Source organism: Pangasianodon hypophthalmus, chromosome 26 (assembly GCF_027358585.1).
Source record: "Pangasianodon hypophthalmus isolate fPanHyp1 chromosome 26, fPanHyp1.pri, whole genome shotgun sequence".
NCBI classification, from domain to species: domain Eukaryota; kingdom Metazoa; phylum Chordata; class Actinopteri; order Siluriformes; family Pangasiidae; genus Pangasianodon; species Pangasianodon hypophthalmus.
In genome coordinates, this window is record NC_069735.1 from 8,864,479 (window position 1) to 8,888,684 (window position 24,206).

At 38.9% G+C, this 24,206-nt stretch overlaps 2 protein-coding genes across 4 annotated transcripts in view; one reads left to right on the forward strand and one right to left on the reverse strand.

The window, feature by feature from the left end:
- The window catches only part of gsk3bb (glycogen synthase kinase 3 beta, genome duplicate b), a 32,325-nt gene extending 21,094 nt beyond the window's left edge, over positions 1 to 11,231 (forward strand). For all 3 annotated transcript variants that reach the window (XM_034300331.2, XM_034300332.2, XM_034300333.2), the window contains exons 4-11: positions 3,596 to 3,706; positions 3,909 to 4,039; positions 4,427 to 4,533; positions 5,481 to 5,578; positions 6,337 to 6,432; positions 7,096 to 7,282; positions 7,505 to 7,603; positions 7,886 to 11,231. In XM_034300331.2, coding sequence (XP_034156222.1) covers positions 3,596 to 3,706; positions 3,909 to 4,039; positions 4,427 to 4,533; positions 5,481 to 5,578; positions 6,337 to 6,432; positions 7,096 to 7,282; positions 7,505 to 7,603; positions 7,886 to 7,956 — 900 coding nt within the window. In that variant the 3' untranslated portion in view covers positions 7,957 to 11,231. The remainder of the gene's footprint in view (positions 1 to 3,595; positions 3,707 to 3,908; positions 4,040 to 4,426; positions 4,534 to 5,480; positions 5,579 to 6,336; positions 6,433 to 7,095; positions 7,283 to 7,504; positions 7,604 to 7,885) is intronic.
- Positions 11,232 to 20,197: 8,966 nt separating this feature from the next.
- msx1b (muscle segment homeobox 1b) lies at positions 20,198 to 22,132 on the reverse strand. The gene is made up of 2 exons (XM_026932095.3): positions 21,642 to 22,132; positions 20,198 to 21,038 (listed from the first exon to the last, which is right to left on the reverse strand). The coding sequence occupies exons 1-2, from the start codon at positions 22,009 to 22,011 to the stop codon at positions 20,623 to 20,625; spliced, it is 786 nt and encodes a 261-aa protein (XP_026787896.1). The 5' UTR covers positions 22,012 to 22,132; the 3' UTR covers positions 20,198 to 20,622.
- Positions 22,133 to 24,206: the final 2,074 nt, after the last annotated feature.

The following is a 24,206-nucleotide window of genomic DNA, read 5'->3' on the forward strand; positions in this document are numbered from 1 at the left end:
TTTTTTTTTTTTTTTTTTTTTTTTTTTTTAAATTACACTATATGGCCAAAAGTTTGTGGACATCTGACCATCACACCCATATGTGTGTCTTCTCCAAGCTGTTGCCAAAAAGTTGGAAGCACACAATTGTATAGGATGTGTTTGTACACAGGGTGCACCGTGATGCTGGAATAGGTTTGGACCTCTTAGTTCCAGTGAACGGAAACTGTAATGCTACAGCATACAATGTGACATCCATGAAGACACGGTTTGCCAAGTTTGGAGTGGAAGAACTCATGGCTTGCACAGAGCCCTGACCTCAACCCTGCTGAACACCTTTGGAATGAACTGGAATGCCGACTCCTCGCCCGACATCAGTCCCTGACCTCACTAATACTCTTGTGGCTGAATGAGCACAAATCCCCACAGCCACATTCCAAAATCTAGTGGAAAGCCTCCCCAGAAGAAGTTATTATAATAGCAAATGGAGGACTAAATCTGGAATGGGATGTTCAACAAGCACAATCTTTGGCCATAGAGTGTATTTTCCTTTGGTACCAACCTTCAAGCAGGGAAGAACAGTGCTTTTCGATGCATGTCATTGTACAGAAATATCTATAAGCGACTAGCCGTAAGCTAACTATGCTGGACTGGAGCTAATTACAGTGCTCCAGTCATATGAAAGTCTGGTTTTACATATCAATAAGGCATTATGCCTCCTCCAACCATAATCCTTTCCCTGCCACCACGAAACCTGAAACAGGAACTAATGTTACAGGAAGTTGAAGAACATTACCCGTTTACCCTCTATGCAGCACAGAGCCCCAGACCACCAATTTCAGTTTTCTAGATCACGCTCAGGCTTGAAAGCAACTTTTACTCTTCACCAAACGTACCATGGCAAATGACCTTAATCTCTTCATCAGGACTCTCTACGTTGAATGAACATGAATTCATTGCATGGTTGGGGTCCATGGACTGTGTCCTACAGCAAGTGGAAACTAGAACACACCTAAAATAGATGAATATTTCTTCAGTGTTCTTGCTTTCGGTTTGAGAAAAGATGCAAGGTGCATACTGGTGCACCTTACCTCTCTCTTCATGCATAGGGAAATAAGCATGGCATTGAAATGCTTTGTTTTACCAAAAATGCCAGGTTATGGAAGACCCGTGTAAGAACTTTTCAGAACTAAAAAACAGTCAACAGGAATCATGTCAAGCAGGTATAAAATATTGCTACCAGCCCGATATTAGTGGCTGGACTTGAAAAAGTGAAAAAGTTCTCGTCTGGCTGACTTGACGGAGTGCCCTGAACCCGGTGACTTCCCTGCAGCCCTTAAGATCAGTCAGTGCTGTTGCTTTTCCTGGACAGCCAGAAGCCTTAGCTCACAAACCATGATTAGAATGGGATTTATGACGATAGGCGCTCACACTCACTCACAGTTATGCAGGACAGGCACCAGCATGGCACAGTGCCAAAGTTAGTGACCTCAAAAGATATTCTTACATACACAGTGTGTGTGGGAAAAGGGAGAGACATTTTACGCACTTGGCATGCACATGGAGGTGGAATTCTGGAGATTGGCACATGGATATGAGAATGACCTGGCACGTATTCAGAAACACAGGATCCTGTTTTGGTCTCGCCCAAGGAGAGAATGAGATGGAGTGATATGGGAAAGGAAGAGATCTACAGTGGCTTGCATAAGTATTCACCCCTTTGAACTTTCCCACTTTTTTTTTTTTGTGGAGTGTCTACCTGGAATTATTTGACATGAATCTACACAAAATAGCGGGGGAAAAACATACTAATTAACGAATATTATACTAATCAACGAGCTATAGGCTAGTAAAAACTCAGCTATCAGCCATGTAGTGTTTCCTCTTGCATGCAGACTCCTTCTTACTGTTCTCAATCACAACTTGTACATTTTTTATTTGTCAATAATTTTGTGAAGATTTTGTTAATTATATTGAGGGAGAAAGGCGTGACTGATATGACAGGAAACTAGGAGAGATATGAGAAAGGGAGAGTGCTGAAAATATAAACAGATTTGACTAATATGAGAGAAAATGAGTGAGTTGAGAAATTCATGAGTGGTCTGGGAAAGGCGAGATATGCGAGAGAGAGAGGTGAGAGATATAAGCAATATGAGAGTCATGCGATGTGCTAGTGAGGGAAAAACGAGAGATGAGAAAGGGTGAGATGACAGATAAGAGATTTGCTGTTTCGTCTGTCTTTTAGTATGTGCTCAGAGGAATTCTTGTAGCTTGAGTGTAATACGCAGGACTTCCTTTGTTGCTTCCTTTGTTCAGTTGAATTGGTTCATTTGGCCTGTCTGCCCTTTGTCCTATCTAGGTCTAATTCTTCCTCTCTCACACACACATGCGCACACACAAATCTAATCTCGCGTCTGTCGATGAAACGCCGCTGCTCGGCCGTCCCCGTCGTAATCACAGAGCATCTGTGCCTCGGTGGGCCAATCACGTCCCACCATTCAGTGCAAACCATTAAGGTGAACCAATCATGTCGTTCTACGCAAACCATCCAGCCAGTAGGAGAGTAATTGTGGAGCTGCTGTTGTGAGGCAGAAAGTGACTCATCATCTTCAGCAGTTTTTTTTTTCCCCCGGCCACGCAGCAACAGGAGGGCGTTTTTAAAAAAAAAAAAAAAAAAAAAAAAAAGGCAAAGAAGTAAAATTGTAGCAAGTGAAAGATTTCGAAATGGAGAGTCAGTGACCGTAAACCATCAACACGTATACACACATGCACTCTGTATATAGACATGCACTTTGTCCCCACAGACGGACAATTACAAGTAGTTTCACATTGTGATGAGTCATACTCCTGTACCCTCTGAAAATAGACATGATGCTTATAGCAGAGTTCCTAATTTTGCAAGGATGCCTAGTGATGTTTGTGGGGGAAGCCTGGTTCATTAAGCTGATCCTGAGTGTGTGTAAGTCAGGAAAGGTGTGCGGGGAGCCAAGGACCATGTCTAGTGTTTAAAAAAAAAAAAAAATCAGAAGACCTCCTTATAACCACAGCACTGTTCTTTCATGAGCAAACTTTCAAATAGAAGCACATAGTATAAGCACAAGCACATGTACTGTTTTTTTATTTGGTAGAGCTTTTTATCTGAAGTTTCCACCCACAAAACCCAAAGCAGTTACACTTTGTTTATTTGTCTAGCTTTAGATTTTTGTAGTTTTATTGAAATAGCAGTTAGATGATGAGTTTATACTTGTTTTATTGTTAAGTTATTGAGGTTTAGATAGTTAGGCTTGTAAGTATAATAATAATTACTATATCAACTTCGATAGTGGTTGTTTATAATTTAAAAAAAATCCTGAGCTATGCAAAAAAGCTAGGCTTCATAGACTCCACTTTGAGAACCATGGCTTTAAAAGTAAAACATGCTTAGAAGTAGTTGTCATGTTACATATATGATGGAATCTGAAGTCCTTTTTTTTATGTGAAAATGAGCCAGATTAAAATACATAAATGCGATATGTATCTATTATTATAGGGAACCTAATTTTCCTCTTTTGCATTGACATAGCTTTTTGTGAAGTATGTCTGACTCGTTCTGTGTTTGTTCCTGGTTGTCTTGCAGAAGGATGAGGTGTATCTGAACTTGGTTCTGGACTACGTCCCTGAGACGGTGTACCGAGTGTCCCGCCACTACAGCCGAGCCAAGCAGATCCTCCCCATGATCTACGTGAAGGTACAAAGGTCCACTTGTTAAACACTGTTGGCTACTGTTAGTGCAGATCTTTTCATTTTAATGAAATTTGGTCAAAAATGATACGTTATGTATAACCAACACATCAGTGCATGAAAAAGAAAATGAATTGCGGGTTCACCGTTCTAAATCGAAATGGACTTTTATTATATTTAAGGAGAGCGTTTGTTTGTTTGTGTTACAGCTGTACATGTACCAGTTGTTCCGGAGCCTGGCGTACATTCACTCGTTTGGTATCTGCCATCGGGACATCAAGCCCCAGAACCTGCTGCTGGACCCGGAGACGGCCGTGCTAAAGCTCTGTGACTTCGGCAGGTAGGAGGGGAAAAAGAGCTCTCATAAAGCTTTGAAACTTGTATCTATAACAATATGTGCAGATTTATAATCTGGCTAAATAATGGCTTTAAGATTCAATTTCTGATAGCAAGTCAGGTAGACTGAATTCCACCAATTTTTATTTTTTGTTTGTTTCTTTATACTGCATTTTCAGTCACCTTGACTTCATGCTGATACACATTTATGATCTAGATGACTGATGACCTTAATTCAGGAACCTCACCCCAGCAATAAAATGAAAAACATAAACCCACAGTTACAGTAATAAAGAGTAATGTTGGTTTTGGTGGTGACGAAGGATATTTTGCCATAGTAACAAATTTATTTTTTTTTATTATAAACTCTGTCTCTTTTTCCTCCCTGCAGTGCTAAGCAGCTGGTGCGTGGGGAGCCCAACGTCTCCTACATCTGCTCTCGTTACTACCGAGCCCCAGAGCTCATCTTTGGAGCCACAGATTACACCTCCAGCATAGGTAGCTCCCTATTTACCACTAATCTACTCTCAGTGCATGTCTACCACCTGTGTGTCCCAACAGCAGACCTCATTTCTCAAGCTGGATATGAATGACTTTATTAATAATTCATTCACAAGAGATTTACAGAAGAAATGTGGTATTGATGAAAATCCAGTTAGTTCGGAAAAACATTATAAGAGCTCCTGAGTTTGTCTAAATTGACTTCTAAGGAAACTCACTAATGTGAACCTCAGCTTCAAATGATATAATTGAGTTACTTGAATTTTATATGCAAATTACATTGTTAAGCTTTATTAGGTTATTTATTTCAGTTACACATGCAAATAATGAAACTTTTCTAAAACAGTGTCATTTCATATTATTTACTTGAAAGAAAGCAATCCAAAATAAATCTATTCATTTGGGACAAAAGAAGGGGTACCATATAAAATAAGGAAGAGTTAGTGTGTGTCTATAATCCACCACTCTGCAGTGGCTGAGCTGCATTACTGGAAGATTTAGCACACGCCGCACTTAGGAGGTGCTCATTCACCGTTTAGTCATTTTGTCATTTTGTCATTTTCAACTCTCTATAAGCTTTGCCTTTTATGGTTATGGTTATGGTTTCGTGGATGTGACTAAAATTATATCAGTTGTGCCGTGAACACGCTTAGTAATTTCCGGGTAACTTGCATTTATCAATCTATGAGTATGAAGAAAATATGCATTACTGCTTTTTTTTTTTTTTTTTTTCCTAATATGGTGTGAATTTCAGGATCTTGCTTTATTGGAGAATTACACTAGAGTATACAAGGAATTTGAATCCTTAGTCCTTGTTGTGTTTATAGACATTATACATTTTTAGTATGGTTTGGTCTGCAAAAATATTTACACACAGCTTTAGTGAAAGATTGCTAAAATGAGGCCCATTGTGTGTAATCATATGTGTTGTCTCTGTTGTGTAGACGTGTGGTCGGCTGGTTGTGTGCTAGCGGAGCTGCTGCTTGGACAGCCCATCTTCCCTGGCGACAGCGGAGTGGACCAACTAGTTGAGATCATCAAGGTATGCCTTTTTTTTTTTTTTTTTTTTTTTTTTGCATTCTGTGATGAAGTTGCTATGCAGTTTTGAAAATCCTATACATAGCCCTGCCACAGCTGGTCACATGCTTGAAATAAACTTTCACCCAAAATCCTGCTGTGGCTAATTCAGACTGAAAGCTAAATGAACACAATCAGCGTTATTTACAGAGTGTCCATATTTTTATTTTTATTTATTAAAAATTTTTTTTTTTGAAAGTTACTGAAGTATTCAGATGTCTTATGCAGTACAGATATATATCCTACACCACTGCTGAATTTACAAATCCTGATTGGTCAGAATGTGTTGATTGGTTTTCTTTGTAATTTAATTTAAATCACAGCTTTATATTAATGTACTTGTTCAAATACATTATCGTTTCTATAGTAACAGCTTATTCACAGGGTCTTGTGTGGTCGACATAATCTAAGCCTAATAGTTTTTTTTTTTTTTTTGTGTTATTAAACAAATAAAAACGTAATTTTTGTTCTGCTAAAGCTTTCTGTAAGGAGCTGTTTATTAATCATTAATGTAAGGAGTCTACAGTATCAGTGCATTGGAAGAGTCAGTACGTTTTCGTCCACAGGAGAGTTGTCGTTTATTAATAAATTTAAAATTGTAATTGTTGGCAAATGGCTGTGGTATAAGAGGAGTAAAACACTTTAGGATATGCTGAGTTTTAATCAGCTTTACCAGCTTTACACTATGGAAGGAATGCTTTCTGAATGTATGTCTGTGTGCAGGTGTTGGGGACTCCCACGCGTGAGCAGATTCGTGAGATGAACCCCAACTACACAGAGTTCAAGTTCCCTCAAATTAAAGCCCACCCATGGACTAAGGTGATTCAGCCGTCACATCAAAATATGGCTAGTTCTCTCTCTCTCTATTTATTTATTTTTTTAAAATTTGCTTTAACACATTCATTTTCTGCCCATATGTTTGATGGCTTTTGAAACCTGTTGCAGATGTCAAAGCTCCCCCTTGTGGCTCTACAGTCATGATTCAGTTTGTGCTCGAAAACCTAAATGTGTTTTCCACATATTTACATTTACAGCATTTGCAGATGCTCTTACTCAGAGCGAGTCACAGAAGTGGATCAAAATGTCTGTCGATAAACATAACCTCATGCTAGTACAGATAGGCTATAGGCTAAGAATACCATAAGGCTTAAAACCTGTTACACAGGACACAGATAAGCGTTGAGACTTCTACAAGTCAAAACTGTCCCTGGTTACAGTGTGTATTTTGCACACCTGTAGACATCATCTGATTCCTTTTTTTATTCACCATTTACATTGGGAAAACATGCTATATTAATAATTAAGAATTCAACAAAACTACTGAATTCTATTTTACCTGGATATGCAATATGCAACATCTAATTCATTTAGATTTTCCATTTCATGTTGTGTTTAACATGTAAAATTGTTGGACATGTAGTGTTGCGTTTCTTACTTACAGTCTTCTAATTTTCTAAATCTTCTAATCTGTGTGTGTGTTAGGTGTTCCGGCCGAAGACCCCTCCGGAGGCAATCGCTTTGTGTTCTCGGTTGTTGGAGTACACACCCACAGCGCGTCTGACTCCTCTGGAGGCTTGTGCACACGCCTTCTTCGACGAGCTCCGCACTCCTGCTCTTAAGCTCCCCAATGGCCGAGAGAGACCCCCGCTCTTCAACTTCACCACACAGGGTAGGATTACAATAAACATCACATTTGAACAAATCATAATGTTTAAGACCCTGTGAATAAGCTGATTGGCTGATTAGATAACTGCATGAAGGTACAGGTGTTCCTAATAACAGTGGATGAGTGGTGAGCGTGTATGTGTGTGTGTATATAAATGCTGTAAAAGGAATAAATATATTTTTGAGAGTGTGTATTTGATTAACGATTGTTGGTCTGGTTTGTCAGAGTTGTCCAGTAACCCCTCGTTGGCGTCTATACTCATCCCTGCACACGTTCGCAACCAACCTGGAGCCTCCTCTCCCTCTAATGCCTCCTCTACTGCAGGTTAATGCTACTGTCTCTCTCTATAAACTCCTAGACATAATTCAGGGGTCACTTCTGTATTTTTATGTGTTTTTTTATTTTTATATGTTACAGTGCATTACATTACTTCTTAAAGCTAGGACTGTGGTTAGGGGTTTAGAAATTCACAGTGGTTATTTTTACACTAATACTAATTTTGGTTCCTGTATTATAATTGAAATATTTCATATCTAACTTTGTAACATTAATATTTCCTAAGCGCTTGTTCTTACCATCTGTCTGTCTCTCTCCTCTCGCTCTCAGATGCCAGCAGCGGCGAACGTGGCCCAGGCCCCAACGCCGCCTCTGGATCCGCCCCCAACCCATCGACCTGAGCACCACCTGCTCCTCCACAGGCCAATCCCATGCTGCTGCTCATTAACCACGCCCACTTCCCCCAATGTCAGGGGTTGGGCTATGAAAAAGAAAGAAAACAACAACAAAAAAAAAAGCTCATGATGAGATATGGATGAACCAACTGAACTTTATAACCTTCTCTCCCCTACCCTCCCAACTCTCCTTGTCATTTTGATTATTTTTATTGTTGTTTTATATTTATTTATACTAAAGGACAGGAAGGATGTCTTTAAAAGCCTCTCGTCGGTTCTCGGCTCGGTTAGAAGAGCAACGGACTGTGGAGAAGTTTAAATGATAATATATGTATACATGTCTGCTTATAAAGAGATACAGATATATAGACCTATGAATATGCTACAAATTTTGTGCGTCTCTTATGATGATTTTTTTTAAAATTGGTTCACAGTAGCCTTTGTTGCTGCTTATACTGATATGAAATGCAGATTTGAGGCCCCCCCACTGTGGCCCTTGCCTTTGACCCAGGACCCGTGAGAACAAAGTATGAGGCTGCCTATCTGTGCTCCTCGAAAGAAAAGATGGAGGCAGCGACCCTTAGAGTGGAGTTTTTTCAGCTTGTGGATGAACATTTTGGTTTAGCGCCTGTGTCTGTGTGCTGACATAGGATCAGCATCCTCCTGCGTATTAAGAGGGCAAAACTGATCCTAGAACAGATGTTTTATACATATCGCTGAAGGTTTGGTCACAATTAAGGTTATGTATTGAGTCGGGTTAGACAGCTGATCCCAGATCAACTTTAAAGGGCTACTTCCACCTGGAATGCGTTTGGCGAGAGCAGAATCCCCGGGCTTCGTATGTAGTGGCTTCTTGTGAATGATCTTGTGTATGATGTAGCTTTTTTTTTTCACCTCAGTGTTGGGTTGATGCGCTGCTTTTTTCATTCAGTATCCACGTTGTTTTTGAAGGAGTATAGCCGTGTTGTTTTCCTTCTCCTCCACATGCTAGTCTTCCCATCGTTTACTCTGTACAGTCTCCCTGAAATGCTTGTATGTGCTAATTGCATACAAAATCCAGGTTCATCATGTGTATGTATGTGCGTGCATGAGCACGCATGCTGTATATCTACTGTATTTAAAAGAAAGCCGACAATGAACAAGGGCAGAAGTGAAATCGTTTTAATTGTGAACTATGGATGAGCTACTTCCCTAGCCGTAGAGTCCAAAATGGCTGAAAGAACCGTAGAGGATGCAGCTGTTTAGTGTGTAATAGTTTTGGAGTGCCTTTGCTTTCGTGGATTTTTCTTCTCGTTGTTTTTTCGTCCTGTTCTGTGTCCAACCTGGCCATTCCTAATCTTGGACTGGGTTTTATTCTTTTTTTATTTTATATAAGAAGTACAATGACTGATTCAGGCGAGGGCTTCATTTGAAATAGCATTGAGTTCAGTGTAAGTTTGCATTAGTGGCCAGCATTCACTATTATAGTGATTGAACTCGAACTGCAATGGCTGTAACCCTTGCTGATCCTAGAGTATGAAATGGACTGCAGCCGGTCCTTTGCTGCTGATCAGGGACCAGTTAGCTGGTCCTGAATCAGCGTGCATGGCTGACTTTTGTCTCGGAGTCATGGTAGACCTCCCTGGAGTGCTGCTGGAAAGCTGCTGCTCATCTGTTGTATCGTCCTCTAGTTCTTGCATTGTTGCCTGGGTCATTTTTGTAGTTTTGGGCCAACGATGTATCAAGGATCATATGCTGACTCTATTACGAATTTGGCATTATAAGTTAGCATGCTACGTGGTTTGTTGAGCGGTTCAGTTAAAAAAAAAAAAATTAAAAAAAATCACAAAACAATTTACACAATTTTTCACTCAGCCAAGAAATCTTTGGTGTGTGAGGCTGATTTAGCTAACAAGTCATGCCTTTCTCACCCAAACTCTTCATATACTTCATCTCTTAAATAAATGCTTTTGTAAAATAGCTTGGCGCTTCCTCTTTTACAAGCGTATTATTCACCTAAATTCCAGTACAGTTCTGCCTATAACTTGTCGGAGGAGATTCCTAGGGGTAGAATGATATGTTTCAAGTTGTCCAAAATGGCTGCCCCTATAAAATTCATTCAAATACACTATAAGGTTTTGTGCATTTTCTACATTACAATAAGCCATGTTCCATGTTGTGTCCATAACATCAGCAGTTCTGTGTGACTAGCGGGCACAGTTCAAAGCTGATATTTACAGGATTTTTGTTGGGTGACATAAGGCTCTGTATTACATTATCCATGCAGCTAAAGCAAATATGACACTGAATTTCTTGGCTCATGTTGGTGGAAAATTGTGCAAATTTGGTGTTATTCCAAACTATTCCTTTATTGCAAGCCCAAAGTGAGCTTGCTAAACAGAGTCTCGCTTCATAATACATGCCTTTTGATATATTTAATTGTATTCATCAGGATGCAAAGGGTAAAATCTGGTCCTAGATCAGCACTTAGTATTTAGTAAATTTAGTGGTTAGTAGATTTATCAAAATAGAGAGAACAAATGAACTTGTGGCCACGCAACTTTTCCTGATTTAATAATTAGGATTTTTTTTTGGTATTCAGTGCTGAGCTATGGCCAGATTTTGTTTTCCGTGACTCTCTGCACTGACGCCGAGGCTGCTTTCTAACCCAAGAGCTCGCTAAACGATGGGAAGAAAAGGATTTTTTTTTTAATCTCCCCTTCCAATGGTGCTCATATGTTACTATCCCCTTTCCTTCAGTCTAGTTTTATTCATGAGAGACTTGATGGTAACAGAATGACGCTCTTATTTCGCTTCAGGCATAACGAGAACTCACTGTTTTAACGACGTACTTGCGTAGGAAGTTTTAGCTGTTTTTGCAGTTTCTTTTTGTTTAGTATAATTTTTACCCACTAACCAGTAAGAAAGGGATGTGATATATGATGTACGATGTCATGTTCTGCAGTATTACCTAATCAACTCAATGGCAATAAGTATTACACAAGTGGATGTTGGGTTTTTATTTTTATTATTATTATTATTTTGTTTACAATGCTCTAACTTGCGCTTTCAGCAGCACCCAATCGATAGGGAGAGATGTCATGTAGCACTAAGTACATAATTTAAAAAAAAAATAACACATTTAAGAGTATGTAAATGCTTTTTGCCTGTAAAATCTACAGCCATAAATGTTGCTTCCTAAATGACTACGGAACCGATCACGTTTCTAGTGACGTTTTTGTCTCAGAACCTGTACAGGTTGGATGAAAATGCTTTAAAAAAAAAAAAAAAAAAAAAAAGAACACACACAAGGTAAATAAAGTAAAAAATATTCACTGCATATTTGGACACACTTGTGTATAGCTGTTGGCGGTTGTAAGAGACTTTGTAACTACAGACAGAATCGACTAAGATGTTGCTATTACTTGAATGCCTGTTGACTAATTTTTATTTTATTTTATTTTTTTTAATGATTCACTCGAAACAGATTTGTTTGTTTTCTCTCCTGTGATGGTTATGCTAAATGTCTCTCTCTGTAAATAGCAATCCCTTCCTCTGTGTAAAATGGTTCAGAGACGTAGTTACCCGGTACTGTCATTTGCATTGAATAAAGTGTAGGTTAGCCTGATAAAAGTCTTTCATTTTTTTCCCCCCTCTCCTTACTCAGTGTTTTTAAATTTCCTAAATAAGGTGTTGATATTAACCTAAAAAGGAGCGAAACTGTGTGTGGACTGTGAAATGTTTTCTACAAATGTTCTTAGAGTGCTTATTGCTATTAGTGGGTGCAACAAACTTGACAGTCCTGTCCAGAGGACACAGCAGACCCAGAGTAAGTTTCTCATTGTATCATTCCTGTGGCGCTTTTTTAAAGAAAACGCAACACAAGCTTGTAGTTCTATTTCACCCACCTAACCACCTGGGGTGGTGAGAATCACCTGGGTAGCAGATACCACAATATCATTAGGAACCAACCCACCTTAGGACACAATGGAAGGGTGTTTTCATCACGCCACTGAGAAGGACGACCTTGTAGACCTTGTAGAACCTGAAGACGGTTGCTCAGGTTCTACAATGTTGCAGGTTGGCAGCAGCCCAGACTTCCTGGAGCGACACACCTCTAAGCAATACCCAGTACTCCTTGTAGAGTGGTATGCTGTGGTAGGAACCGGTCATCCAGTGTGCCAGTCTCTGTTAGAACAAAGGAGCCCTTTGCATCTTTCCTCCATGACAGAAGAACAGTTGGTTCAGTTGGATCAGTCACTTGAATACTTCAGTAGTAAGTGGAATACCTCAGGCAAAAACCCTGGGTTTAACCACAATATCACTTGAGTCATCTGTCCATCAAATCAAGCAAGGCAAACTTATCACTGAAGCATGCAGTTCTCCTAAAAATAGTTTTCAGACCCACCCCCTTCAGTTCAGTATCCATGCATAGCCTCATAAGGAGGGGCTTTAATAGATGCCATCCACGGTGCTGTGATGCCCAGCAATGGCTACCACACATACACCTTTAGTGTAGATGAAGACTTGGTGCTGTCCTTGAAGAAACGTTAGTATTTTGAAAAAGTAGCAGAGGAAACCAAGGCCTTGCTGGCCATCTCAGTGTCACAAGCAGGGCTCTGTGACTTGAATTGTGTACAATGTGGGAAGAATCAGTGGTGGAGGTGGAAAGGTGTACAGTAAGTGGTGAAGCCAGTGCCTGCTGTTCCAGCGGACTTTCCAGCTCCAGAGAACTACAATTGGAAAGGAGTTGACTTGTGCTACATCCTGGTCTAGGGTCAGAATGGTTAGATAAGGACAAGTTTTCATGGATGGGTGAGCTTGTATAACTGATAACAACTGTAGATGACAAAATGGGAATAGTGGGCAACAAATACTACAGGGATTGTATCACTGCAGGGGTAACCCTGGCAAAAAAACAAAAAAAAAAAAACAACAAGCCACCAGCAAAAACAGAATTTCCCTATACTTACTACGCCTGCAAAATGTACACACAAACCGAAACCCCAAACAAAATGGCAGGTACACCCTACAACCAGAATATACAGTATACACAATCTACAAAACTAGGGGAACAAAAACAAAGCTAAAGGGGAAGGGCAAAATTCAAAGTCCGGAAAACAAGCAGAGGGGTCACAAACCGTAAGGTCAATCAGTTTTATCAACTAGCCCCAAGGTAACCATTAAGTAAGACATTGATCATTAAGGTAGCAGGCCCAACTTGCAGATGACTTAAATAGCCACACAACGATAAAGAGGAGTAAGGTGGCACAGGGAAATCTGGATGTTGGGGACTGATGTGCAGAAATGGACTCAACACATGGAGCATAAACAGACAGAGTACTACAAATGGGGTCCATAACACTTGGCATCTGTGAAAAGGTCCACCTGGACCTTGCCAAAATTATCCTACCTGACACCGTTTTCCCAGGTGTCCTCACTGTCTCAGTCATGAATCTACTGTGAAATACACTTCAACTCTCTTCAACTGCGTAGTTTTATTGAACCTGTGGCCACTGTAGCTTCAGATTCCTGTTCGGGGCTGACAGGAGTGGAACCTGATGTTGTGCATTCTGAGATACTGGTTGTTTGAATTACTGTAGCCCTCCTGTCAGCTTGAACCAGTCTGGCCAATCTCCTCTGACCTCTCTCATCAACAAGGCCCTCAGACCAGCCTTTCACTGGATGTTTTTTTTTGTTTTTCACACCATTCTGTGCAAACTCTAGAGACTGTTATGTGTGGAGATCCCAGGAGATCAGCAGTTTCTGAAATACTCAAACCAGCCCGTCTGGCACCAACATCTATGCCACGGTCAAAATCACTAAGATCACATTTTCCCAAATTTGGATGTTCGATGTGAACATTAGCTGAAGCACCTGACGTGTATCTGCATGATTTTAGGCTTTGCACTGCTGCCACATGATTGGCTGGTTAGATAATTGAATGAGTGAGCAGCGATACAGATGTTCCTATTAAAGTAAGTAATGTGTAAGTGTATCTTGTGGTTTAATCCGACAACAGGACTAAATAATCATTCAGGTTGATCACACAGGAAAATTTGTTGTGTGCTTTTGATATTACAACTGAATAAATAACAAACCACCCAATATTCAAACAGTGTACATTTCTGGTTTAGGACATGGGCAGTTTGCCCACTTAATTTTTGATTTCTCTGTGCTTCACTTTCCATGGCTGATCATCATATTCCTGTTCATAACACATTTTGTAAAACTATTGCCTACTTGAAAATAATTTCACAAGTGTAATGGTCGGCAGTCGAAAAAAAAGCAGTGGCTTAAGAAACAATATATCTTCATTTCTAGGATCTTCACATGGCAATAACCCTGTTTTATTACACTGATGAAAAAACACTAATGCTTTAGCCTCTTTCATCTGAGACCAGAGAAAATGAACAACAGGATGAGCTGCAGGACTTCCAGTAAAACTTAATCTCTCTTTCTGTCAAACAATTTTTTTTGTAAATGATCAGCCATAACCAACGCCTGAAGCCAGGTTGCTTTCTATTGTCTGGAAGTCATCTTTATAATTGAACTTTATATTCATGCAGTACAAATTATCACTATTGACAGAACCCTAATGAGTGCTGGGGATGAGCCTGTTGTTTTCATATTTGCATATTAATAACTAATCTATAATAATATTGTTACCATCCACAAATCCACCTCCATATCACCTCGTATACATACACATCCCAAGTATTCCAATACAATTAATTACTTGTTATCCATCTTCAACTAAAAATGAAATAAAGAACATTTGTTTTGTCTTTGTCTTCATGGAACAGCCTGCTACACTAAGAAAATATGTGTTAGTTTTACATTATGAACATAGCTGCTTTGATGATTTAGCAAAAAGTGGCTCAATTGTAGTTGTATTATTTGGTGCAAAGAAAGACGTAGGTTTAATTGATCGTGTTTTATTACAGTATATAATTGGCTTTGGTGACAACTCATTTTGAAAGTGTCAAAGCACTGGTAACTCTATATGTTTTATTATTATTAAAAAAGTAACAAACTATTTAAATGCTACATAGTTTGTTAATGAGTTAATCAGAATTAAATATCTTGTAAATGACTCATTTACCATTAGCTAGAATTCGAATTCTTGTTTAGCCAGTTAGTCCAACCTGTGCTACTCCAACCTGTATTAATCCAACCTGTGTTAATCCAACCTGTGTTAATCCAACCTGTGCTAGTCCAACCTGTGCTACTCCAACCTGTATTAATCCAACCTGTGCTAATCCAACCTGTGCTAGTCCAACCTGTGTTAATCCAACCTGTGTTAATCCAACCTGTGCTAGTCCAACTTGTGTTAATCCAACCTGTGCTACTCCAACCTGTATTAATCCAACCTGTGTTAATCCAACCTGTGTTAATCCAACCTGTGCTAGTCCAACTTGTGTTAATCCAACCTGTGCTACTCCAACCTGTATTAATCCAACCTGTGTTAATCCAACCTGTGTTAATCCAACCTGTGCTAGTCCAACCTGTGTTAATCCAACCTGTGCTACTCCAACCTGTATTAATCCAACCTGTGCTAATCCAACCTGTGCTAATCCGACCTGTGCTACTCCAACCTGTGTTAATCCAACCTGTGCTACTCCAACCTGTATTAATCCGACCTGTGCTAATCCGACCTGTGCTAGTCCAACCTGTGTTAATCCAACCTGTATTAATCCAACCTGTATTAATCCAACCTGTGTTAATCCAACCTGTGCTACTCCAACCTGTATTAATCCGACCTGTGCTAATCCGACCTGTGCTACTCCAACCTGTATTAATCCAACCTGTGCTAATCCGACCTGTGCTAATCCGACCTGTGCTACTCCAACCTGTATTAATCCGACCTGTGCTAATCCGACCTGTGCTAGTCCAACCTGTGTTAATCCAACCTGTATTAATCCAACCTGTATTAATCCAACCTGTGCTAGTCCAACCTGTGATAATCCAACCTGTGCTAGTCCAACTTGTGCTAGTCCAACCTGTGCTAATCCAACCTGTGCTAGTCCAACTTGTGTTAATCCAACCTGTGCTAGTCAAACCTGTATTAGTTCTACCTGTGCTTGTCCAACCTGTGTTAATCCGACCTGTGCTAGTCCAACCTGGCATTAGTAAAGAAAACATTAACTATATAGCTAGTTTATAACAATATCGTTAAATATAGCCAGTTATTGGCCAATTAGAAAAACTTTTTCACATTAGATGGAGTTCACGCCTTCTACGCAGCTGAGCATTTGCTTACTGTAGCATATTAAAACATTTTAATGAGGTAGGGCCAGAGCACTCATCCTTAATTTCAACACTGCAGTCTGGTGACTTATCCATATTCAAACATACACTCATAGCTATAGTGCTAACTACAGCAACTACAGCTGAGTAACATGTGAAGCATGAAAAGGTCACAGTAGATGAGGATTTGGTACAGTCCTTGATAGGTTTCTTTTTTTCTATATGTCTGAACTTCACTGGATTCTTTAAACTGAAATAGAAATAAACTATGTGGGAGTCTATTCTATTGATACAGCATAGTGTACAGTCATTGACTGGATGAGAGAAGAACAGACCTTTGAGATTTGTAAGTACTTTGAAGGTCTAAATAAAACTGTAAGGAGTGAAAGTAAGTTTTTTCTTGGAAAGTACATGAGTACATGTAGTCAATTTCAGTAACACTCAAGCAAAAAATATTAATACACCAAAATAGTAGTTAAGTATGAATTCAACCCCTGAAATGAATAGTCTAAGAACCCTTAAACATCCCAAAGAACACTTGAGGAACTCAGACAGATTTCATAATTTACCTGTCACCTTTATCAAATTTAACAACTGGTTGAAATACATTTAAGGGATATTCCAGCAAGTTACACTACAGAGGCACTAGGGGGCGAAATGCATCTTAAGTAGCTCTGTCCCAAACAGCACACTGCTCTACTAAATAGTGTGTGAGAGTAGTGCAAGACAGGGTTCTAAGGGTTCTGATCAGAAACAAGTGCACCATAGTGGTTCTACTATTTACCTCTTTACCCCCTTCAGCTCATTTCTTTTACGCTTAAATCTATCCTGCACTTTTTGTTGTAGTCATTTGGTGGAAACCTGCCTTACAGGGCTTGTATTCTCATTTAACATCTCCATGCTTGCAACACTTAACATTTTTTATTAATGAATAAATGTAAATATGGCTACCGTAGAAGGCGTACTGTTTTGCCACCCTATTTAGTAGCTATGGTAGTATGCGGTTTGGGACACAGCCTGAGTCATTTGCACAATGTTATACACTAAAGGACATTGTTCATATCACACACTCCAGTGTCACCCAAATGAGGATGGGTTCCCTTTTGAGTCTGGTTCCTCTCAAGGTTTCTGCCTCATATCATCTAAAGGAGTTTTTCCTTGCCACAGTCGCCTCAGTCGCCTCAGGCTTGCTCACTAGGGATAATTCTGTCTAACGTCTAGGACTGTTTGCATGTTTTCTTGTTTCTTATGTTCTGTAAAGCAGCTTTGAGACAATGTTCACTGTTAAAAGCACTATACAAATAAAACTGAATTGAATTGAATAAAGACACTCCAGGATGAACACAAGAAGTCAGGCAACTTAGTACAAACCTCATTAATGCCCCGTTAAGTAAACAGAAAAACCCAGTGTAGTAGTCTCTTTTTAAATTGGTTTTAATTTCATTACTGAGTTATAACCTCATCTTATTTTTGAATTAATTTTTTATTATGGTAGCACCCACAAATGAATCAGACAAAACCATATCATTTTTTGTCAAACGTATTTCCTGACTTATTAATTAATGATGGTCTTGCTGTTTAAATGCACTAGGCCACTTTAACTAGCCTACTGCAGGGATCATTATTTTCAGCATTACATGATGGAAGATTTGGAGATTTAGAGCTCAAAAAAAGAAAAAACTTTATTTATTCTTCTTCAGTAACCACTTTGACCTTGACGTTGAAATCAACTGATGTTGTGTATTACAACGTTCAGTTTCATCTTATTTTATTTGTTTGTAATATTCACTATTTTGACATGAAATAATTAGTGTAATTTGAGCATGAAATTAAATGAATGTTGTCTATGCTTTTTAAATTGTGAAGATACAGATCTACAACCTAACAAAGCATTATATGAAATTGTACACTAACTCAGTGCAGTCATTTTACAAGATCCCTCTTTATTTCACAGTAAACTCCAGGCCTGTGTCCAGCCATGCATTACATGATGTCTTTGCTTTTAAGTTCATGTACTGAACAGCTCAGTAATGCAAAGCAGTTGAAACCCAGACCCCATATGCATAATGTTTTGACTTTCTAAATTAGTTACTGTACCGAGTAGTGAAGCAGTAAATTAGTTACAGTAAACATTTCTTAACTAGGCTTCTCAGCTGCTTATTTAGTCAGTCAGGACTGTTCAAGTAAAATTATTCCTGCTAAATAACTGCTGGGTAAAATTATGATTTAGTTAGAATTTTAATTGGCAACAATATATCTAAAATCAGTGATATCAGTACAAGAAATAGATATATTTTTACATTATTCCATACAGTATTGTAAAGAATAAATACTGAAAGTAAGTTAAGGAAGAACTGAAGGAGGGATTGTGCTATTTAATGCGCGTAGCTGCTCTATAACAGTGTAATACACATTATAATATTATATATATATATATATATATATATATATATATATATATATATATATATAAGATACATGTCTTATTGTTCAACATCCTATTATTAAAAAACAAAGAATATATATATATATAATTTATATTCTTTGTTTTTTAATAATCGGACGTTGAACAATAAGACATGTATCTTCCCATAAACCTAAATATGATGTCTATGTTTATGATTTTCCTTTAAAAAAAAAAAATCAAATAAAAACCCAAAGTTAAAAAGTATTCATTATTATTAGTAGTATTATCTATTTATAAATCATAAATAATAAATAAAGAAGATCCGTTCATTCACTTTATTTCTAGTCCCATTAAAAAAAAGTGCTGCTCGGGTTCTTCTTCTTCTTCTTCTTCTTTAACCAGATGACATTATCTATTTTTATTCTTTAGCCTATTTACCAACAAAATGTAGCTAATGGTAGCTAAATCTCATTTAACCTAGATAGTTATTTTGTTCATTTCAAACTAATTATCTGAGATTTTGGAACTTTCCTCAGAGACATGTTTGCCTCAATGCTTCTTAAGCGCAGTGTTTACGAAATCCCACTCAGGACCAGCATTTGCAGCTTTACTGACAGATGCAGTGAGAGATGGTTATGCAGCAGGTTCATTTCCAGCGCGCGCGTTAAACAGCTTGCAGCACATAATGCGCACGTGACGCGTGATGCGTTTACAAACACTGTAGTGTAAACCTGCTCACAAACACAAAGCTGGAGGCTTCATTCCTGCCTCATCACGGGTGTTTAAACGACTCACAGACTTCTACACACACACACACGCACACACACACGCACACACACATCCGCGAGCGCAACACACTTCCTACAAGAAAGCAAACTATTCCTGCCTGGACATCTGGGAAATGATTAATGTATTATTCAGGAGGTTGTTGTATTGTTAGAAATGTATCTGCATGGATAAGCAGAGCAGAGAGCAGCTCAGGATTCACCTGCTGCTTTGAGTCCCTGCAGTGCGCATTTGCTTGCGCTCCTTCTCGCATTTTACGCGCAGTGAAATCCAGTTACAGGACAATGTGAGCATGTAAAAAACCCAGCTTCATGGAAAAATGAGGGCAAACAATTGTCACAAAACGAAGAGGTTCGTATTTTAGGAATTCAGTTGTTGTATAGCCTATAAAGGAATCATTTCTAATAAACACGAAATGACTAATAAACACCTAAAACCGCACAGGTTACATTATCCATGTATTTTTCTGGCATTATCTATCTATCTATCTATCTATCTATCTATCTATCTATCTGTCTGTTTATTTATTTATTTGTTTATTTATTGGACAAATTCCACCTTAAAAAACCCACAGCAAAATACATATATATTATATATTATTATATAATATATATATATATATATATATATATATATATATATATATATATATATATATATATTTAAAATATATATATATATATATTATCATAATAATAAAAAAAAATAAAATAGAATTAAAAATAAAAAAATAAAAGAGAAGAAGTTAAACGTTAAAAAGAATACTCTTTATTGACTAATAAATATTTGGTCATTCAAGGCACTTTTTAAAGATTAGGCCAGTAAGTACTTCTCGTCACATGACGGACAAACCCCCAGAGATTTCTTTTTTTTTTCTTTTTTCTTTTTTTTTTAAATCCTTTTAAAACATCGCAATGTATGAATCAATCCAGACGAACCTGCTCCACAAGAGCATGAATATATACATCACACATACACTTATCACTGCATTTTGTCAGACATATCTGGCATTCTTATGGTTTTTTTTTAAGGCTACAAGTCAGTCATCGAGGAGATGGCTTTAAAAACAAAATTAAAAAAAAAAAAAGAAGAAGAAGAACATCTCCATAGCTCCAAAAAAACACTGGAGGCAGCAATAAGAGGTATTGGAGTCATTTGTTTTGTCAAAAGTTATTGCAACTGCACATTATGAAGAGTGTTGGAAACGCACAGGCGCGATGGAGCGCGCGCAGTTCTTGTTTGGGTTGTTATTAGGATAAGTAATACATTCCATAAGGCGAGCCGAAGAGCGCGGGCACGGCGAGGCTCGGGCGCGGGAGCGCGGACGCGGCGGCGCCGTACACAGCCGGAGGCGCGTGCGCGGCGAGAGAGAAGGGCAAGGCCAGGGCGGCGGGCAGTGCGGGTTTAGCAGCCAGCTTCAGTTTCTCCAGCTCGGCTTCGTGCAGCCGCTTGGCCTTGGCGCGTCTGTTCTGGAACCAGATCTTCACCTGCGTCTCGGTCAGGCTCAGGGAGCTGGAGAACTCGGCGCGCTCGGCGATCGACAGGTACTGCTTCTGACGGAACTTCCGCTCCAGCGCCAGCAGCTGCGCCGTGGTGAACGGGGTGCGCGGCTTGCGGTTGGTCTTGTGCTTGCGCAGGTGGCACGTCGACGGAGGACTTGCAGCTCCTACACAGACAAAGCAGGAGGGAAAAGACGGCACGGCCGGGGGTCAGTTTGCAAATGCGTGGATGCGTGGATGCGTTATGAAGCTCTCATGCCATGCAACAGCTCAGTCTACAGTACACATCAGGCTAATAATAGTGAAATAATGAGCAAAATTCAGGGTGTCTTATGGATATTAAACCACTCAGGTTTGCAAAAAGCCTCATGGATGCACTTTTACATAAAAACATTTCTCATTCTTTTGTTTTTAGAGTGATAGTCAGGAGTTAAGAGTTATTTCAGTACCGAGAATACAGTATTATTTATAATAATAATAATAATAATAATAACAACAACAACAACAACAACAGCAATAGTAATAATTATAATAACTATTATTATAGCAGCCTGGTTACTATAGCAACTCTGTTTGTAATATGGTTATGAAATTGTTACTGTTTGTCTGTTGTGTTTATCATTTGTGTCATAACCAGGCAACTTTCAGCAATCATAGCTATAAATAAAACTGGGATGCATTGGCCTATTGAGCAGCAGCCATTTCCTTTGCAGGCTCAGTAAGAGCATTCACAGTAAGCTGAGGAGGCAGAAGCTGCCATGTCCTCTTACTCTGCGGGGATGAGAAAGTCGGGCTCTTCAGCCAAGTGCTCTGTTCCTTGTCACTCGAGTCTTCGCTCTCGTCGTTCAGGCAGTCCGCCACATGCGGGAAAGTTTCCGCTGCAGCCTGACTTTTCTGTGGGAAGTAAGTCCTCTGAGAGTACTGGCTCAGATGCTCTGGGAAAGGTGCAGGAGGAGAATAGGTGCTCCTGCAGGTGCTCTTCTTGGAGATGAGCGACTCGACGCTGAAGGGGTGGCGGCTCGCTCTGCTCTTCTGCTCCGCGCTGCTCGCCGCGTCCTTCGCTCTGCTCTCCTCGCCCTCTGAGTCCGTCTTATCGCGAGGCGAGGCTTCAAACTGAACAGTTCCCTTAGGAGAAGTCATGTCGGGCTCCTAGGGCGTCGCGTCGCGATGCTTCAGCATGTGGACTATGTTCCTACACTCCTACACGGCGCTCTCACTCACTCACTCACTCACTCGCTAACTTCTTCCTTTTTTTTTTTTTTTTGACAGTCTTCTTCTCCCGCGACAGCTTCGCTTATTATAAGCAGGCTGCCGTTCCGCCCCTCCCGCCCCCCGCATCTGCCAATCAGTGCGTCGGCATGACCACGTGACGCGCGCGAGCCTCCCTCTGATTGGTCGAGACGCTCCGCTGAAAGACATCAAGAGGATATTGAGAAAAACGAGCAGTTAATCACAGGCGTCGTGCTGAGATGATGTATTGATGGCCTGAGGGCTCCCGACTCTTTGGAACACAAGCGGACCAATTTTAGCCCAATTAAACAGTGGGGAACCTTTAGAAAAAGAGAGGCCTATCCATATCCAACTGTTGAATAGTCACTGAGACGGCACAAAAGAACTGACTTAGCCGAAACTTTTTAAATATCAGATCATCAAAAGTCAGGAAAGCCTGGAGCGTGTGGAAAAATATACAAATTAATAAAAAAATGAAATATTAAAATAGTTATGGAAGGGAAAATATGATGGTAGTGGTATAGTAAGGCATTCGGTAAGAGTAAACGCATGTGGGAATGCGGTATTTATTCTCAGACTGGTCCTGACTGATGCGCCGCTAAAGACAGAAATTGATTGGATAAGGCTGTTCACAGCGCATTTCCGCAATTTAAAGCTTGTCATGGGCTTTTAAGGTTACAAAAGCTTGAGCTAAGAAGCCAACAGGCATTCCTCTCTCTCTCTCTCTCTCTCTCTCTCTCTCTCTAGGCATTTAATAAGCCAGACGAGTTGCGTTTTGGAAGGCGCCAGGCAGGGCAGGATCAAAAGCGAAGCTACCTCAGGGAGAAAAAGGCAACAGTTAACTCCACTTAACCAATTGTCCTCCAAATATGCCATAGTCCAGTACAGCACATAGCTCCGAGGCCAGCAGAGTACAGAGAGAACATTAACCGTTTCTCTGCTCTTCTCTTTATCCAGTAGAGTACCAAAAAAAAAAAAAAAAAAAAAAAAAAATATATATATATATATATATATATATATATATATATATATATATATATATATTTTTTTTTTTTTTTTTTGTGGTCTCTCTCTGGTCTCTCTCTATACATAATTAAGTTATTGTAAAAGATGTGTTACTTTAAATGTAACCTAACCTGTTATTTAGAGTTTGATAAAGCTCTAGTCAAACCCAGGCCCAGTTATTACAGAAACATACATAGAAAAGTCACATTAGTTTAATTAAGTTTAATATATTCAAAGTGTATAAGTTTAATAATTTAAAAGCAATTCGACTTTTTATTTCTAACTTCTTACTTCTAACTTATTAACAATTATTTCTTATATTATTATATCTAGTATAATTAACCTAGTTAAAAGGAATCTAATCTGTTATTTCTAGTACTGAAATATTAATCAACATTTCTGATCTAGTCTAATTAACTGTGAGTTAAAAATAACCCAAGGTTTTATTTCTAGTTCTGAAATTTTAACAAATGTTTCTGATATAGTCTAATTAACCTAAAGTTTAAAATAATCTAACCTATTATTTCTAGCTTTGAAATATTAACCAACATTTCTGAGCTAGCATAATTCACTTAAAGTCAAATAAAACCTAAAGTCTTATTTCTTGTTCCTAAATATTAACAATTATTTCTGCTCTAGTTTAATTAACTTCATGTTAAAAATAACCTGACCTGTAATTTCTAGTTCCAGGAAACTGAATAGTAATTTAACGCAAAACAGATTATTGTGCAATTTGCAGAAGACTACTTTATCTTCTTGGCCTTGGAAAAGTAAGACACTGAATGGTAACAAAATATTTGTGGTTGTTAAATATAAATCTTTTAATATCGACGAACACTAATAAAAGAAATTAGTGAATTAACACGTCCAGTTTTAAAGGCTGTCCACACACTTTCAGATTAGGTATTTTTATAAGTGGACAAATAAAAGAACGTATGATTGTAATCCATTTTTAAGGCAAATATATAGTCTGAAATAATTCATTATTTTATTAGTTTGTGAAAATGTGATAAAAAGTGTAATAGATAAATGCACCAAACTTAAGTGGACAGTTGAATAAAGAGTTTAAAGTTTGAATCCAACACCTGAGGTGGTGTTTT